General features: G+C 46.1%; 1 protein-coding gene across 1 annotated transcript in view; it reads right to left on the bottom strand.

Moving 5' to 3' along the window:
• Positions 1 to 4,985: 4,985 nt before the first annotated feature.
• TRIM35 (tripartite motif containing 35) overlaps positions 4,986 to 18,363 on the bottom strand; it is a 30,394-nt gene continuing 17,016 nt past the window's right edge. Inside the window, exons 3-6 of the mRNA XM_025463021.3 lie at positions 17,275 to 17,505; positions 14,054 to 14,076; positions 13,151 to 13,269; positions 4,986 to 11,853 (exon numbers count right to left, since the gene is read on the bottom strand). Of these exons, the coding sequence (XP_025318806.1) occupies positions 11,276 to 11,853; positions 13,151 to 13,269; positions 14,054 to 14,076; positions 17,275 to 17,505 (951 nt within the window). The 3' untranslated portion in view covers positions 4,986 to 11,275. The remainder of the gene's footprint in view (positions 11,854 to 13,150; positions 13,270 to 14,053; positions 14,077 to 17,274; positions 17,506 to 18,363) is intronic.

The raw sequence follows: 18,363 nt of genomic DNA, 5'->3' as shown, positions 1-18,363 counted from the left end.
AATCGCGTTGTCTAATTTCAGAACCAAATCACAGGTATTTTTATTTATGATTGCTTCTTCAGTAAAGCTTTCCAGTTCTGTTTTAAAATTTAATTCAAAAAAAATAAATAAAATAAAATTTAATTCAAGAGGTTGTTTTTATATTTTAGTTGATTTCGTGAAATGGAAGATTTTTTTCGATCATATTTCCAAGGTGGGTAGTGCTGGCATGAAAAGGTGTTGGTTTTTATAAGGTAACATCATTTGGATTCACTTTACCACATCTCCTGGTCGTTCTGCTTTTGACCCAAGTTGATTTTCTTGGGTCTGTAGGGAATTATTACAAGCAGCAAACTTGCAGTGTACGCCCAACTACTTGTCATAGTTGTCGGTGTTTCTGTCGCTGTGAAATACCCTTTCAAAGCTCACTTTGTCCTTTTCCTCTGAATGTCTGCGTGCAATTATTGGTGCCAGCCTTGTTTTCTTCTTATTTGGATGTGTGGTTAGAAACCAGACTCCTTGCTACTGTGGTTCAATTTCTCAATTTTTATCTGAGAAGCATTTTTAATAAGCAGCTGATTGCAGTTTTAAAAACCTTATTTGCAAATCTTAATAGGAATGTATGTGTTGACTTAGCGACTGTTATATTGAATTTTATGGCTTCTTGTTCCCTTTGTTTTCACTTTTGCTGTGGGCACTATCTTTTTTTTCTTTCCTCTTTGTTCATGCTTTGGAAGGAAAATATGCTGTTTTAAAAGTCTCCTAGTGTTTCAGCAACCTTCCAGTATATACTTAATTCGATATAAAAGTGCAGAATGAAACATTATTTTTTAAACGATTTTATTTATTTGAGAGAGAAAATGAGCGAGAGAGAGAGTGAGAGAGAGAGAGAGAGAATGAGCAGGGTGGAGGGGAGCAGAAGAAGCAGACTCCCCACTGAGTAGGGAGCTGATGCTTGGGCTCTATTCCAGGACCCTGGGATCATGACCCGAGCAGAAGGCAGACACCTAACTGAGTCACCCAGGTGCCCCTGAAACATATTATTTTTTTAAGATTTTATTTATTTATGAGAGAGAGAGAGAGAGGCAGAGACACAGGCAGAGGGAGAAGCAGGCTCCATGCAGGGAGCCCGACGTGGGACTCTATCCTGGGTCTCCAGGATCACGCCCTGGGCTGAAGGCGGCGCTAAACCGCTGCGCCACCCAGGCTGCCCTGAAACATATTATTTTAATTGTGTTCTTTCCAACCCCTTTTCCTCATGCAAGGGTCTTTAAAAAACTTTACTTCTCTTAGCTCCAAATTTTCTGGATTTGGTGAATATAACCTGGAGTTATGTAATCAGATTATTGTTGTTAAATTGCACTTAACATTATATATCATCTCTTCCAGAAATAATTTTTGACATTTGCAACCTAATCCGTCTTCAACACAATTATATAATCAAGCGAGACAGGGTTTAGGGACGGTATATTTTTTGAATCCTTATGTTTTTGAAAATGTCTTTTTTTTTTTTTTTTTACTGTCACGTAACGTGTGTGGGTATAAAATTCTCAGACAATTCAGAATTTGCTCAAGATTCCATATACATTCCCCCATTGTCTTTTGGTAACACGGGCTGATTTTAATTCCTTTGTACATAACCCGCTGTTTGTTGTTGTTTTCCTTTGGTGTCATGGATATTAGGAGAGTTGATTTTATAGCCTGTAAATCAAGTATTTGCCATGAGTTTGTCCAGAATGTGATACACACTTTCAACCTCCAGTTATGCCAGTCATTTTATCATTTGTTCGGATTTTTTCCCTGTAATTCTTAAGTTGGATATCTATTTTGTCCTCCCTGTCTTTTTCTTCTTTCAAAAAAGAAAAAAGCAAAGTCCATCACCTCTATCTTCTGGCAGCGTTTCCGAGTCCGTCTTCTGCATTCTTTGCTCAGTTATACCCATGTTACAACTCTGATCTTCGCTGTCTCTTCTATTGGCTTCGGGTCTGCAGTTGGCTTCTCCGCTTTCCTGCAGTTCTGCACTCCCTCACTCTGTCCCTCTCCATGGTAGCTTGCTCCCGTCTTACTCCCTCTGCCCCCGTTGACACAGACAAGACTCCTTGTTGAGGATGCTAGAGATTCTTCTGGATGTAGCAGCTGGCCTTTTAAAGGAGTATGTGCTCCCGCAGAGTCAGGATGATTCTCTTCCTTTGTTCTGTGGTATTTTCTCATGCTCCCTGTTGCTTTTAATCCATAAATTCATCCTCTGGAAGGTGGTATCTAACTAGACACATGGATTTCCTGGGCCCCACACAAGGTCCACTCAGGCGACAGTGTGTACACCACCGAGGGCCATTCTGATGGCCCGGCTCCCAGCACCTCCCAGCTTCCAGCAGGCACCAAAGTGGGGTGGCTCTGGTGTGTGCAGGTGGGATGTTCTGGGCTGACAGCTCTCCTGAGACTATGAAGAAATGGACTAATATGCACAGAAACACGGCGACGACTAAACTATAGACCTGTGTGCTCCCTCGTAGGGCTCCCTCTGCCCTGTCTTGTAGGGACACCTCCCTGGCCGCCGATGCTGCCACCAGTCCCCTGTGCTTTCCACCTTTTCTGGGCTGTGTGGTCACTAAGTGTGTATGGCAGGATGAAGGACAGAAGGACACAATACTTCTGGCCACTGCAAAGAACAGCTTGGGGACTGTAGAGGGCTAGAATATGTAAGGAAGATCCCTCAGTTAAAATAATGTCCTGATCCTGAACTGCAACAGGGAAAGTCATGATTTCCAGGTGAGGGGAATGGCTGGATCTCACAGCTTCAACTTTTGTTTCCCAAATTCACTTTCCCCTTAGGTACTGATTTGTTCCTTTATGCGTTTATTTACTCAACAAATCTTAGTAAGCTCCCCAGTCACTGCTGCGCTGTCACCCATGGCCCCGCAGCATGGTCTTCCTCCTTCAATTCCCACAGCTGAGACCAGCTTCACAAACAGCAAGAGAATAAAGCAAGGAGGAAAAAAAAAAACATTTGAGAATAAAGCAAGAGGGACTCAGAGGCATGACTTTGTAGCACCAACAGGACCACCTGCTTTGAACTCCAAAGTCTAACACCAGAACCTTCACAGTGTCTGGTCCTCGCAGTACAGATGGGGGAGAGATAGATGGAGAGACAAAGTAGCTTCTGAGGTCTTGTGGGTGGGTGTTTCAAGAGACACTCAGGGTGGGTGCTAAAAACCCCACTCCCCTGGCTTTGGAGTTAGGGGGCCTTCCTCCCAACCTCTGCCAACGGGTTGCTGATGATGTGAGTCTTCATCTTTTCTTCTGTCTTTGCTGATGCTGGGAGAAGCTCTGCCAGCTGCGGTGATTAAACTGTGGAGTTGGAGAATCACTTTACGTCTTCATGTAACAGGAGTTTCAGGGTCTTTCCACACTTGCTGGCTTCCTTCTACCTTCCACATGTTTCTTTGCGTCTGTCACACCATCTTCCCCTGGTCCTGCCTCTGGGTCTCTACCCGAGAAACCCGGGCCCCCCTCGGAAGGTGTGAGTGCTCCCTAGGCTGCTGCCCCTGCCCTCTCCTTTCATTCTAGACCCTCTCCATGTGAGAACTCGGGCTCCAGTAGCTTCCACCAGAGGCCTCTGCCCTGACTCTGGACTCCACTCCCGGTCTCCCATCCAGATCCTGAGCCAGAGCGCCCCGATGGCCGTCCCTGTGCTTCCACCCAGAGTCGTGCCGCACCACCCTGAACCTGGTGCTCCCCTGGCCCACTCCTCACTCCTCTGGGACGACACTTCAGCAAGCCAGAAACTGCTGACCAGCACCCCTGACCCGCCTGACCCCCTGCCTTCCCCCCACCCCAATGCTGCCTGGCCGTCCTGCCTCCTCCAGTATTTCTAATGCCCACTCCTCCTGACCCCATGGCTCCCCTTTCACAAACCGAACTGCCTCAGTTATGCCACATTTATTGCCGCACACCCCAGATATTTGGGAACATGGGGATGGCACCAGACCTGGGGTTGAGGTCTGGTTCTGCTACTCACTGGTCACATGCTCTGCGGACTGCCCAGCGTGCCTCCCTGGTGGTCAGGATTACCGGGAGAGGGCCTGTGTGAAATGTTCTGGAAGTAAACAGGTGAGCTTCACACCTGGGTACAGTGCTTGAAGGGCCCCTTCAGACAAGAGCTGAGACAAAGCAGGGAGGGAGCTGGGAAGCCTAATGGCTCAGTGGTTGAGCCTCTGCCTTTGGTTCAGGTCCTGATCCTGGGGTCTTGGGATCAGTTCCCCATTAGCCTCCCTGCAGGGAGCCTGCTTCTCCCTCTCCCTATTTCTGTATGTCTCATGAATAATTAAAGCCTTTTTCTTAAAAAAAAGGGGGGGGGTGAGCCAAAGAGCAGGGGCGTTTGTTGAACCCACTGCACAGACCTTGCCTGGTGCGCGCACCACCTGCACCACCTCCAACCCCCGGATCCCCAGGGCTCCACGATGCTCCTCTCCCAGCCTGGGGGGTTGGGTCCCAGACAAGGGAGGGCGGAGCGTAGCTTGACTTCCCAGGCCCTCCACCTCAGATCTCCGTGCTGGGTCCGCATTGTTCCCAGACTGATTGTTTTCTGAAATACATTATGCAAATCCCAGCTAGCCCAGTATCCATAGAAACCAGAATCTTCCATCTTCCTCAGTCTGTTCCCTAACAAAACTAACCCACCCAAGTGACACCCACAAACGAGGACAAAGAGCGCCCAGAGCCGGGGAAGCCTCCCTCTGTGCCGGGGCCTCAGGCTTCGGTGATCCCTGAACCCCTCTTGCCCAGTCAGTCCTCCAGTCTTGGCCGGAGGAAGGAGAGGATGGCACAGGCCAATGCGACAGGCTGCATTTTCTGAGCCCCTGAAGGCAGATGTTGCAGTCGCCACCTCAGCTGGTCCTCTTTTGCCGGACCCAAACAGCTCTGCTGTCACTAAGATCACACAGTGGATGTGCATCTGTTGTTGACATCGTCTTTAATCGCGCACATATAAGCACACGAGCCATCTCTGGAACGGGACAATAGTTTTATTGTGCATGACTGATTATTATTTTTAGCAGCGATTTTTTCAAGACCTGCCCCCTCTCTAGAATAACCTTCATTACACTTCAAACATTATGACTCTAGTCTTCTTTCTCCAGACTCAAAACTTAGGCAGAGCTCCTAGTGCCACACCCAGGTCCTTAAATACTTCACTTGCAGCAGCAGATCCTACCACGTGCAGGACACTGGGCTTCTGCTAGTGACACAGATTGTGAATCACAGGACCTTAGAATCGGAAAAGGCCTTGGAAACAATTATGCAAGTGTCCCAGTTTCCCTTTTTATAGAAGACAAGTTGAATGGCTTTCTCTAAAGTCTCACAGTTATTTAGTAGCAGAACCAGGTAAAACAACAGTATATGCCAGACCTACGTGTTTTAGACATTTGCTCCTGTAGTCCCGTAACCACCTTATGAGGTGGCTTATCTCCGTTTGTCCTAAGGTATCTTTTGTTTTAGTTTTTTATTTTTTTAAGTGACTGCTACACCCAATGCAGGGCTCAAACTCACAGCCCTGGCATCAAGAGTTGCATGCTCCCCTGACTGAGCCAGAAGGGCGCCCTTAAGGTATTTATTTTATAATCACAGGATAACGATAAGGCACTGAGAAGTCAAGTAACTGTCCCAAGGTCACACAGTAGATGAGTCAGGCTTTGAACCAGGTTGTCCAAACTCACATCCCAACCTTGTAACACTAGGCTATTTAGGTCTCTAGAGACCTTTGTGAGGCTTGAAATTTTAAAAATCTATGTTGCGGTCTCAGGCTTATCTTCTAATGTCAGGAGCAACTAAATTCAATAATGCTCCCTGTTTTATTTATTTATTAAAGATTTTATTCATTCATTCATGAGAGACACAGGCAGAGGGAGAAGTAGACTCCACGCAGAGAGCCCGATGTGGGACTCGATCCCGGGTCTCCGGGATCATGCCCTGGGCCAAAGACAGTGCTAAACCGCTGAGCCACCCGGGCTGCCTGTGTTCCCTGTTTTAAAACCCAGTGTGAAATATGTGAATGAAAAGAATGAAAAGCTAAATCCACTAGCTAAACTAATTGCACAAAAACATCCATGCCATACCTCCCACTTGAGGATAGGAAATTAATAATATCCTTTGAGAATTCTCCTCTTGGTTGGGTTGCTTAGGGATACTGACCTGGAGTATATGCTTTTTTTTTTTTTAAGATTTTATTTATTTGCTCATGAGAGACACACAGAGAGAGGCAGAGACATAAGTAGAGGGAGAGGCTGGCTCTTTGCTGGGAGTCTGATGCAGGACTCAGTCCCAGAACTCCAGGATTACAACCTGAGCCAAAGGCAGATGCTCAACCACTGAGCCACCCAGGCGTCCCTGGAGCATATGCTCTTAAGTGACAGTGCATTGGGGGAACCAGAATATACTTGTGAACAGGATTTGTGCTCTGCATAAAGTTTTTCTGGAAGTATATCTTATTTTAATGATAATATGGATTGTCCACAGGAGGGGAGCTGAGTATGTGGGCATAAGTGGGAGACTGTTCTAAGTACCTTTTGTACCTTTGAAATTTATAGCCATGTAAATGGATTATCTACTCAAATAATACACACAAATTATAGACAAGATCCTATTGGTCTTTGTGTGTGTGTGTTGCATGTCTGTATGTATAACTCTAAACCCTATTTTTCTTGCTCACTACGAGATAACCATTTTCCCATGGTGTCGAAATTTTTCATATGCTTATATCCTCCTGTACATATAGATCCTTGCTAAAAAAAGAAAAAACCCAACTCATATAGATCCTTGCTAAAAAAAACAATTCAAGAAATTTGAACATGCCCAAGATCAAATTCTATTTTTCAATTTTCTTCGGGATTCATTAATGTGCCATCATTACGTTAACATTCAGAATCTCCCACTTCCTGAAGAATTGGCCAATGTGTATTAGGGCTGTACTATGTTTAGAATATACCATGTGTCATTTGAAACAAACAAACAAAAAAATGACTTCATTTGATCTCGACAGTCTGAGGTAGAAACCCTACTGCTCATTTTAGATGAGAGCACCGAGCACCATGGTTCAAAAGGTTCAGAAAGCTCAGAAATCATATGATTGGTACACCTGGATCCAGGAACCCATCTTGTGGGTGCCAGACCACTTCCTCCTTACCAAAGATACTGCCCATTGTGTAGAGTTTTCCGGAACAGCTTTCCTGAACTCCAGTGTACACACTCAATGATCTTGGTTACGCCAACGTGGGGTGGCAGTCAGAGAAGCTCTGGGCAGGTCTCAGAAGGTAGCACTGAGCTCAGGACAACTAAAGGCAAATAAAGGAAGGCAACAGGCCCTGCAGGCTGAGGGAATGACAGAGAGCAGCCACTAGAGATGCACAAGTCCAATGGGGCTCAGGAAGGCTGAGCAGTCTGGTAGAGGGTGGTGGCAGAGTGGGCAGGAGCAGCCATGGAGGGCTCTCAAGATGTCACTCAAGAGAAGCTGGGAAAAGCCAGGATGGCACAGTTGCTCTGTGCCAGGACCCCTGGCACTGCCACTTTTCAAACCAAAGGGGTTGTGAGAGACTTTCACTATTTCATCAACAAACAGCCAATCAAATTCTGCTGAGAGAAATTTCATCCTCCACTAGCAGAAGGGAGCAAGGAAAGAGAGGGTGGATGTGAACTTCAGTGTGGCCAAAACATAACTGGTGGCCAACAAGGGAGTGACAGGAAGCCAGGGAGATCAATTAGGAGACCTTCAGTTATCTCCTTTTGGTGTTTCTCAAGCATGCTTTCAGTGGCTGCTGTCATGAAGTGCTCGCTGTGGGACAGTGCTCACAGGCATGCTACATCAGACCTTTAAGAGGTGGGAATTATCCTCATTTTTACAGATGAGGACACAAGCTCAGGAAAGTAAAGAGTGCCCGGGGAGACACAGCATGTACATGGCAGGACCAACATAACCAGAATTGACAGTATAATAGGTGTTAAGGACATTCTAATCAAAACAGCCAGCTGAAAAACAAAAACAAAAAACCCAAAAAAACAAACCAAACCAGACCAAACCAAAAAACTAGCCAGCTGGATGAAGCCAGGCAGCAGGATGAAGATGTCCTAAGAAGCCTGGGCTGGCAGGACCCATGTTTTTGTGTAGCGGAGCAGGAACTGGACAACGGAAGGAGAGCTGGGTAATGACGAGCTCCAAACTCTGCCCTGGAGAAATGTAGGACTGCTAGGAGTGGTGTCATCACGGTGAGGTGTGACAATGAAGGACAGTGCTTCTGGCATCTACACATGGGATGGACTGAAGGTGGGAGAAGCTGGAAAAGGGGAGGCTGCCTTCAGCCTAGATGTAGTAATGAGGAGAAAACTGATGTTGGGATGGAAAAGAGTAGAAGGCAAGGGTAGGAGAGGGTTCCAAAAAAGAGGACACTTGTGCACCTGTCAACAGGTGAACTGCCCCATGCCTGAACCCAAATCCAAAAAACTGATTTATATACGTGGGCTTTTATATGCCTGGGCTTAAGGGCAGTGTCGAAAGGAAGATTCCTAGGATGCACAAGTAATGAGAGAAAAAATAAGACTTGACATCATCTAAGTTAAAAACTTTGGTTTCAAAGGCCGTCATCAAGAAAGTGAAAAGACAACCCACAGAATGGGAGAAAAAATTTGTAGATCACGTATCTGGTAAGGGACTCGTATTTAGAACATATAAAGAACTCTTACAACTCAATGATACAAGACAAGTAACCCAGTCAAAAAATGGGCAAAGGAGCTAAAGACAGTTCTCCTAAAAAGACATAAAAATGGTGAAGAAGCACATGAAAAGCTGCTCGACATCCTAGTCATCAGGGAAATGCAAATCAAAACCATAATGAGGTATCACTTCACCCCCATTAGGATGGCTAAGTTAAAAGACAGACAAGTGCTGACAAGGGTATGGAGTGAATGGAACCCTCATGCGCCTCTGAGAAGAATACAGAATGGCATAGCTCCTTTGAAAAATAGTCGGGCAGTTCCTCCAAAGGTTAATGAGAGTTCATGCATGATCCGCCAAATCCACTCACAGATATATACCCAAGAGAATGGAAAAACATATGTCCCCACAAAATATACATCCACACATTATTCATAATGGCAAAAAATAGAAACAATCTAAACATCCACTCGCTGAAGACCGGATAAATAAAGTATAGAATATCCACACAACAGCATATTATCTGATCATAAAAAGGGAATAATGTCATATTCATGCTACAACATAGATGAGCTTATGCTCACAAGAACACTGAAAGGAAAAGGTCAAAAGGAAAAGTGATTTTAGCTCAAATATCATTTTTATTTTTTAAAAAAGAGGCCTAGACTATCCAAATTATCCTATTCAAAAACCCCTTTCCAATAACCTAAGTTGGAAATAAAAAACATTTTAAAAATTTATTGTAACTAACAAAATAATTTCAGGTCAAGATGATCATAGAGATTATATTTGGTGAGCGAGATAAATAGAGAACGCACACTGGTGTCAGATGTGTTGACCACCAAAGTGCCTTGAGCTGCCACGTGCCTGGGTGCCTTCAGACAGGACCTGCAGATGCCCATGTGCCAATATTCCAATCCAGTCCCCTTTACCCAGTGGCATCTCCGACTGCGTCCCTCTCCATGGCCCCTCCCAATTGTACATGTCACGTTTATAACCACTTCATAGTTCTGAACTGTGCTTTTTTTTTAAAAAAAATGTCCATTTCTGTGAACCTGGAGCAGAGGCAGGAGAATGTATATGAGCCCTCGGTCGGGAACATCCCCCTGGATTAGACCACCACCACCCCTACAGGACAGTATTTCCTTTCACCCTGCTGTTTCCTGGGACAGGACAAACTGACCATAAAGAACTCTCTGCAGGCATGTGTGGGGAAGAAAAGATGGAGGTGCAGGTCCATATGTAGGCAGGGCAGGGTGGGGGCAGAAGAAATTCAGATGAAAACACAAAAGGCAATAGAATGAGAATAAGCAGGTGGAGGCCAGCAAAGGCCAAGTGAGGTACACCTCCCGTCCTCCTCCCTCCAGGCACCCCCAGTTCCTACCTCCTGAGTGAAAAGGATCCCTCTCCTTTCTCATTATTTTGTAAGAATGAATCAGAGCTGTTTCTTCCACAGCAACTACAGGACATAATTTTCCAGTCCTCCTATCTCACTAATAGATGAAGAAATTGAGGTCCATAGAAAGAACAGGTCTAAACTGTGATTTTTAAAATTGTGTTTTCTAAGTGAAATAGTCCAAGAAATGTAAATAGATAAATCAGAGCTGACCTGATGGGAAGCTTTGCCTCTGCCAGCAGGCTCCAGAGGGCTCTGTGGAGTAGTTTTAAAATACTGGTATTAAGTAACAGAAAGTTGAGCCTGGGCCCTATCCCAAAGTCACAGCAACAGTTCTGTATGAACCAGAATGTTCTTATTTTCTGTATTTTTGATGCTCTGGCATCTGGGGTCTCAGTGACCAAGAGGAAACTGATCCTCCCAGGACTAGCCAATTTCCGAGAAAGCAAACTCCCCTGGGAGCATGCCATGCCTTCCATATGCAAACCAACTGACCCAGAGCTAAACCCCCAGTGGCTTCCTTTACCTGGCTCTCACATGCTGAGCCACGGTGCTCCTGCAGATCATCCTGTCCTGGCCATCTCTGACAACCAGGGGCAGCCCCTATGCTCCAGAGCTCACCAAAATGATTCAAACTAGCAGACCCCTAACCTGTCTACCCACAGCCCTGCCTCACCTGGCCCTGTCTCTACAGTCTCCTACCTGTGCTTCCCCAACTCCCTCTGCCTCCTAAGGAGCCCTCTGTGCTTCCCCAGGCAGCTGCTCTTCATGATGCTCCCCATGGCATGGCGGTGCCCTCCTCCAGGGAACTGTAAATAACAAACTCTTTCCAACTGCAGCCTCTCCTGATCTCAGAGAAAATAAAACCTACATTTTAAAACAGGCCATTCTAGAAGCAAACTTTATCCCTAGATATCTGGGAATTAGGATTTAGAAAATTCACATCCTGAAGGTGCCATGACTCTGGGAGTGAGGTATCTCCTGGATGATTTTCAAGTGCGAGTGAAGAAGGGATCAGAAATGAAGGAGGCGGCTCTCCTGGAGCCACAGGAAAAGGATAAGAGTGGTCAGCAGGAAGATCCTAGCAAAGAGGCAGATGGTTCAGAGGTTATTGAGGTAACATGACTTGAGGAAGGACAGAAAGAAAGCTGGACCATGACACAAGTCCCAGGCACTGTCCGGCAGGCCCCGGGCTGGCCTCAGCCATCTAGCTCCTCCTTGACTGTGATGCGCAGGGGGCAGATGCGCAAAGGTTCGGGGGGCCCGTCCCCCCGTGTACCCCCCAGGTAGAAGTAGGGCCGCACCTCCCCAAAGCGGGCGTGGAAGGTGTAGAGGTGGCAGTGGCTCTCGGCGTCATAGAAGGACAGCTCGCCCTCTTCACACTCCAGCTCCACGCGCAGGCGGCGAGGGATGGCCGGGACCAGAGGCGATGTGGCTGGGTCCGAGGTCACGCAGTGGTCCCCCTCCACCCCCTGCGTGCGGCACACGTACCAGAAGCCTGAGCGGGTGTCGTGGTAGCAGCTGTGCGAGTGGCCCTCGGCACCGGCGTCCTGGCGCAGCCGCACCACGCCCACCCGCCAGCTGGGCAGCCCCCCCAGGTCCACCTCCCAGGTATGGGAGCCCTGAGAGAAGACTCGGGAGCCCAGCAGGCAGGGCGCTGAGGAGAAGCGCTCTGGATTCTCCACCTGCACTCGGTAGCCGTGGTTGGTGACACTGGTGAGGTCATCAGACACAGAGAGCCAGCCGGCTGCTGTATTGGGATCGAAGCTGAAAGGCACTGCAAGCAGAGGCGAGAAGTGGGGGAATATCAGCAAACCTCACGTGCCGCCCTTCTGTCAAGCCAGCTGATGCCTCCATCCCTCCAAAGCGACTGACCAGGTCCCACCTGGGCTCAGGGGGCAGAGGGAGCTGTCCAGGGCAGAGGGGATGTGTTACTGGCTGAACCGTGTCCCACCAAAAAGATGTTGACATCATAACTGCCAGGACCTCAGAAGGCAGGCTTATTTGGGAACAGGGTCATGGCAGATGTGCTTAAGATGAGATCAGACCTTAAACCAGTATGACTATTGTCTTTTAGCAAAAAAAGGACAAGAGACACAGATGCGGGAGGGGGGAAGGCCAGTTGATGACAGGGGCCGACATCACAGGGCTCCAGCTGCCCGCCAAGGACTGCCGGCAAACATCGGAGCTCGCAAGTGGCAAAGAAAGATCTCCCCAGATGATTCAGAGGGAGCGTGGCCCTGCTGACACCTTCATTTTAGACTTCTAGCCTCTGGAACTGTGAGAAAGTAGATCTGTCATGTGAAGGCATCCAGTCCCAATCTGCAGTCCTTTGTTACAGCAGCCATGGGAAACCATAGACACGGGGGTCCCGGATGCTCACATAACTGACGAGTTAGAGAAACACGTGACATTCCTCTGGGTCACTGCCCTTGTCCTCTTCTTAAAACCATGATGTCTCAGTCAGCTTGGGTTGCTACATAAAAATACCAAAGACCGAGTGGCTTAAACAGATGTGTCTTTCTCATAATTTTAGAGACTGAAGTCTGAGACTGGGGTGCAGTGCCACTGGGCTTTGGTGAAGCCACTTCCTGGCTTACAGATGGCTGCCACAAGAGGGAGAGAGGAAGAGGAAGCCAGATCTCTGGTGCCTCTCCTTATAAAGCCACTCATCCCATCATAAGGCTCCACACTCAGGACCTCATGTAACCCAAATCATCTGCCAAAGGCCCCACCTCCAAATGCTATCACATCAGAGGTCAGGGCTTCCACATACGAATTTAAGGGCACATAAACACTCAAATAGGTCGTTTCGTTACCCACGCAATAGAGAGGGCAGCTAGTTCCTCTTTCTGCAGAGGTGGCTGAGTGTCAGGACCCAAGAGGAAGGAGTTTTGCCAAGAGAGGTTTAAGCGGTGGGGCAAGGGGTGTGGAGGGCACCAAGGGACCTGTCTGACAGAGGCTGGGGAAGGTCTGACAGGGTGGGAAGCTGGAAGAGATGAAGTCAGCTGGCTCTCTGCCTGGCATGAAGTGCCTCCCCTTCCTGGAACCCCTGCCCACACCCCCCCACTCACCAGATTCTACAGACGTGACCATCTTCCTCCAGACGCGGTACTGTAGGGAGTCTAGATACTTGCAGATGTCAATGAGCATGCCAGGCTGGATGGGCTCGGGCTCCATGGTGCAGAAGAGGCTGGGAAAGGAGAAGTGGGCCTGGTGGGCAGGGCCAAAGCTGTGCATCCTGGCCTAACTGGGTCAGCTGAGAACAGCCAACAGGACTTATTTCTAACCACCCTATGCATCCCTGATGATCAGCCAGTGGCCAACTAGGCTGCTCCAAGCTCCTTGGCATCCAGTACACAGACTCCACATGCCCCAGCGGGGATAAATATAAATAGGAGGTTCTCAGACACAGTCCCCATCCTTGTGGGCAGAAATCACACTTATACATCTGCTCATGGGATGTCTGAGTCAGAAGGGTCTTCTAGTCCCAATTCTCAAGGTTTCATTGGCCTTGGCCTGAAACACTTCCAGTGACAGGAAATTCACTATTCCCCTAAGCATTCCCATCCCCCATCCTTGTGCAGCTCTGACTGGGATATAGTTCATCACTGAACCAAAAGACATCAACACAAACCAGTGTGCCCTGAGACTCTCAGAGGGAGATGTTAACCAAGAAACAAGCCTCAATGTTAGGAGGACCCACTGAGAAATACAAGCTGTGTGCAGGATGACATATCCCTTCCCTGCACAGTGCATGATCATTTTCTACACACAGGAAAACAATACTTCACCAGTGCCAATTGAAGTGTCATGCCTTAAAAGAGGGCTCTCTCTACCTGGCCAGCCCCTGCCACTCCCTCTGTATGACACCCAGCTGGCATCATTACCTGCCTGGCCCTGGAGCCAACTACAGCTGGCACCCCTGGTATTTCTGCCTGCTTTTCCCCTCCCCTCCACCAGCCTCGGCAACTTACCGGCGTTTTCGGTTTTTGTGTTTCTAAAAGAGAAAAAAAAAAAAAACAAAAACACAGAGACATAGACACAAGAAAAAACAAACAAAAAAACAAAAAGCATGTAAGCTTCTGATCTCAAAAGGAGGCCTACATCCCATGTTCATGGATCAGAAGACTTAATATTGCTAAGATGGCAATACTCCCCAAAGTGACCTGCAAATTCAACAAAATTCCCATCAAAATTCTAGCTGGCTTCTTTGCAGACATGACAAGTTGATCCGAAAATTCATATGGAAATTCAAGGGACCCAGAATAGTCAAAACAATTCTGGGCAAGAACAAAGTTGGTGGTTCCCATTTCCCAATTCCAAAACGTATTAAAAACAACAGTAGTCAAGATAGTGTGGTACTAGCATAAAGACAGACATAGATCAATGGACACGGAAGGTCAAGAAGTAAACCCTCATATTTACTGTCAATTAGTTTTCTACAGGGTGCCAAAACCATTCATTCGATGGAGAAAGAATAGTCTTCAGTAAATGGTGCTGGGACAACTGGATATCCACATGCAAAAGAGTAAACAAGGATTTCCACCTTGCACTAGATACAAAAATTTTAAAAATTAATTCAAAACTTTAAACAAGGAGCTAAGCCTATAAAATGCATGACCTTGGATTAGGCTATGGTTTCTTAGATATGACACCAAAAGTACAAGCAGGAAATAAAATGCAGATAAACTAGACTCCATCAATGTGAAAAGCTTCCATACTTCAAAGGAAGTTACCCAAAAAGTGAACAAATAACCCACAGAATGGGAGAAACTATCAATAAATCATATATCTGATAAAAGTCTAATATGCTTAATATAGAAAAACTCTTATAATTCAACAACAGAAAGACAAGCAACCCAATTTAAAAAATGGACACAGGACTTGAATGCACAGGTCCCCAAAGATATATAGATGGCCTGAAAAGATGCTCAACATCATTAGCCATCAGAGAAATGCAAATTAAGGTCACAATGAGAGACCATTTCACACCCTTGCAATGACTATTAGAAGAAAAATAAGAAAAGGTCAGTGTTGGCAAAGATGTGGGAAATTAGTCTTCACATACAGCTGATGAGAATACAAAGTCCATGTAGTTGCCTGGAAAGCAGTCTGGCAGCTCTTCAAATAGTTAAGTTACAAGTTACCATATGATTCCGTACATCTATTCCTAGGCACATAACCAAGAGAAATGAATACGTAAGTCTAGGGGATCCCTGGGTGGCTCAGCGGTTTAGTGCCTGCCTTTGGTCCTGGAGTCCCAGGATTGAGTCTCGGGTCGGGCTCCCGGCATGGAGCCTGCCTCTCCCTCTGCCTGTGTCTCTGCCTCTCTCTCGCTCTCTCTGTCTATAATAAATAAATAAATAAATAAATAAATAAATAAATAAATAAATAAATAATCTTAAAAAAAAGGAAAGAAAACGTAAGTCTATACAATAATGTGCACATGAATATTTCCAGTCATGTCATTCATAATAGCTTAAAAGCAGAAGCCACCCCAATGTCTGTCAACTGAAGAATGGACACATAAAATGCAGTATATCCACACAATGCAGTATTATTCGGCCATCTCCTGATGCATCCTGCCACAGGATGTGGAGTGAAAGAAGCCAGTCACAAGAGGCTACATATTATACGACTCCATTTATGGAAATCATTTATGCAAGTGTCCAGACCAGGAAAATCTTTAGTGTTTGCTGAAGGCTGATGGCAGGGGCTGGGGTGGTGATAGCTAGAGGGTGTGAGGTTTTCTGTTTCTGCAGCTGATGGTGGTAATGGCTATACATCTCTGTGAACAGAGTAAAAAGCACCAAATTGTACATTTTAAAGGAGTAAATTATATAGTACGTGAATTCTATCTCAATAAAGCTGTTACATTAAAAAAAAAATTTCTGAAAGCACACTGGGTACTGGACCAAGACGACACTCCCAATATCCTAAACAGAAACAGCAAGGAATCTAGTTTTTAGAACCCACCAAATGATTTTGTCATCAGGGGCATTTTGGGGACAGGAGACATCATCGTTCAAAGCCCTATATCAGGCAGAGAACCCACAACAGTCCCTAGCTAGCATGTGACACCTGGCCTCAATGGAGGACATACCTGTCCCTTCTCAACCCACTCTCCAAAGTCTCCCCTTTCTAGACAGTTCGGCTGTTCTAAGTAGAGGAGATAGCTTGCTACCCTGACTGATTTCCAGCTACAGAAACATCTCCATAAAGACCCAGTGATTCATTGGAGGGGGAGAGGGAGAGGGAGGGCAGGAGGTGGGGGAGGGGGTATGTGAAAAAAAATTTTTTTAAATGGACTAAATATATATTTTTTAATGAGACAATGGAGTCATCCTCTTAAGGAAGCAATAGAGAATACCAAAACATCCTATTTAAATTTAAAAATTAAAATTAATTGTATAATTTTAGAATATTTCATTTTGTTTTCTTAATAAAATCCTATACTCCCCGTCTAATCATGAGAAAAACATCAGACAAATTCCAGAGTGGAAAAACACTACAGGCTATCTGGCCAGCACACCTCAGGACTGCCAAGGTCATGAGAAACAGAGAAAGAATAAGAAACTGTCACAGACCAGAGGAGACTGAGAGACGGGACAACTAAATGCAATGTGGGTCCCTGGATTGGATCCTGGAGCAGAAAGGGGATATTAATGCAAAAACTGGTGAACTCCAAATAAGTCTAGAGTTGAGTTAATTATAATGCACCAAGGTCAAGTTTCTATGGGCAAATGTGCCACAAGGCAATATAAGGTGTTAATTAACAATGGGAGAAACCAGGAGGAGTAGTATACAGGGCACCCAGTACCACCTTTGCAACTTTTCCACCTTGTTTAAAAGGTACTCCATTGTATTAAGGAGAAGAGAGAGAAGAAATGAAAAGAGAGAGAAAGAGAGAGAGCGAGAGTGTAAGGGAGAAAAGAAGAGGGAGAAGGAAAAGAGAGTGAAGCAGAGAGAAGTGAAGAAGCCCTCAGGAACTCCGCTCTGATAAATATCCCAGAGGAAAAAACCCTCTTGGATTTTCATCCATCACCTCTCCTGACAAGCAGAGCACCTCCTCTGGGGGCTCCTCTGGCCCAGCACCCCAACACTAAGGGAAGACTGGGTGGGCCGGGGCCACTGGTTTCCACTGGCTCCTGAACACCTGCTCCCTGTCCCTGAAGCCAGATGGCGAGCCCCTCACCATGAGAAAAGAAACATCATCCTCCTTCATCTCCACTTGCAGCCGCTCAATCTCACGGGCCAGAGCTTCCGTGTCTTCTGCCAGCTGCTTCATCTTCTCCTCCACCAGACGCTGCTTCTGTCTTGCCTCCTCGGCCATGGCGTCCAGGATGGCTTGCTCCTCTACTCTCAGGAACTCACGAAGTTTGTCAAACTCCTGCCGGATTCGCCCTTCCAGCCAGGCGGCTTCCACCTACAACACAGGGCAGGACAGAGCCACGGAGGGTCAGGTTCGGAGGGAATCTCGTAGGCAGCACTTGACCTCAGAACTCTCAGGTTTCTAACAAAAGAGCTCCATTTTTAAAAAGAAACCATGGGTAGAACCTCAACAGATAAAATATGCAGTGTACTAGCACAAATTTGTAAGTTTAAATCACACAGCGTAATGAGGTCGTCTTGATAAATTAAAAAAATCAGATCAAATCTGCTTATAGAGAGCACCTGTCATCTGGATCTTTCTCAATACCATGTTCTGTATCTTGGTTCAGTGCACAAGAGCAAGGGAAATCCTGAATCACAGAAATGAGCTGTTGCAAATAATGACTTTTAAAAATTATTTGCCTTCTGACCTTAGGACTTCAAATCCGTCTGATCCAGAGGCTTACCAAAAGAGGACTAGGAAGTATTTATTTTAAAACTAAAGCATTCACAATATATCATAACTACAAAAGGCTTTAAAAAAGTTAAAACAAAACAAAACAAAACAAAAGTTAAAACAGGGGCACCTGGGGCTCAGTCGGTTAAGGGTCTGCCTTCAGCTCAAGTCATGATCCCAAGGTGCTGGGATCGAGCCCCACATCGGGCTCCCTGCTCAGTGGGGAATCTGCTTCTCCTTCTCCCCACTTGTGCATTGTCACTCATTCTCTCTCTCTCAAATTTTTTTAAAAAGGTTTAAAAAAAAAGTTAAAACAAAACCATAAATACACTCAAAGAAAAAGCAGAGAAATAGTTCTTGTCTTGGAATGAGACCTTTTGTAATAAAAAAAACAAGAAGCCTCAGAGAAAAATGAGACCATTGAACAGACATAAAAGAAGTTTTGAATTGCAGGAG

The sequence above is a fragment of the Canis lupus genome, chromosome 25 (genome assembly GCF_003254725.2).
Source record: "Canis lupus dingo isolate Sandy chromosome 25, ASM325472v2, whole genome shotgun sequence".
Taxonomy (NCBI): Eukaryota; Metazoa; Chordata; class Mammalia; order Carnivora; family Canidae; genus Canis; species Canis lupus.
The sequence above is the reverse complement of the archived record's forward strand: the minus strand, read 5'-3'. Positions and strand labels throughout refer to the sequence as shown.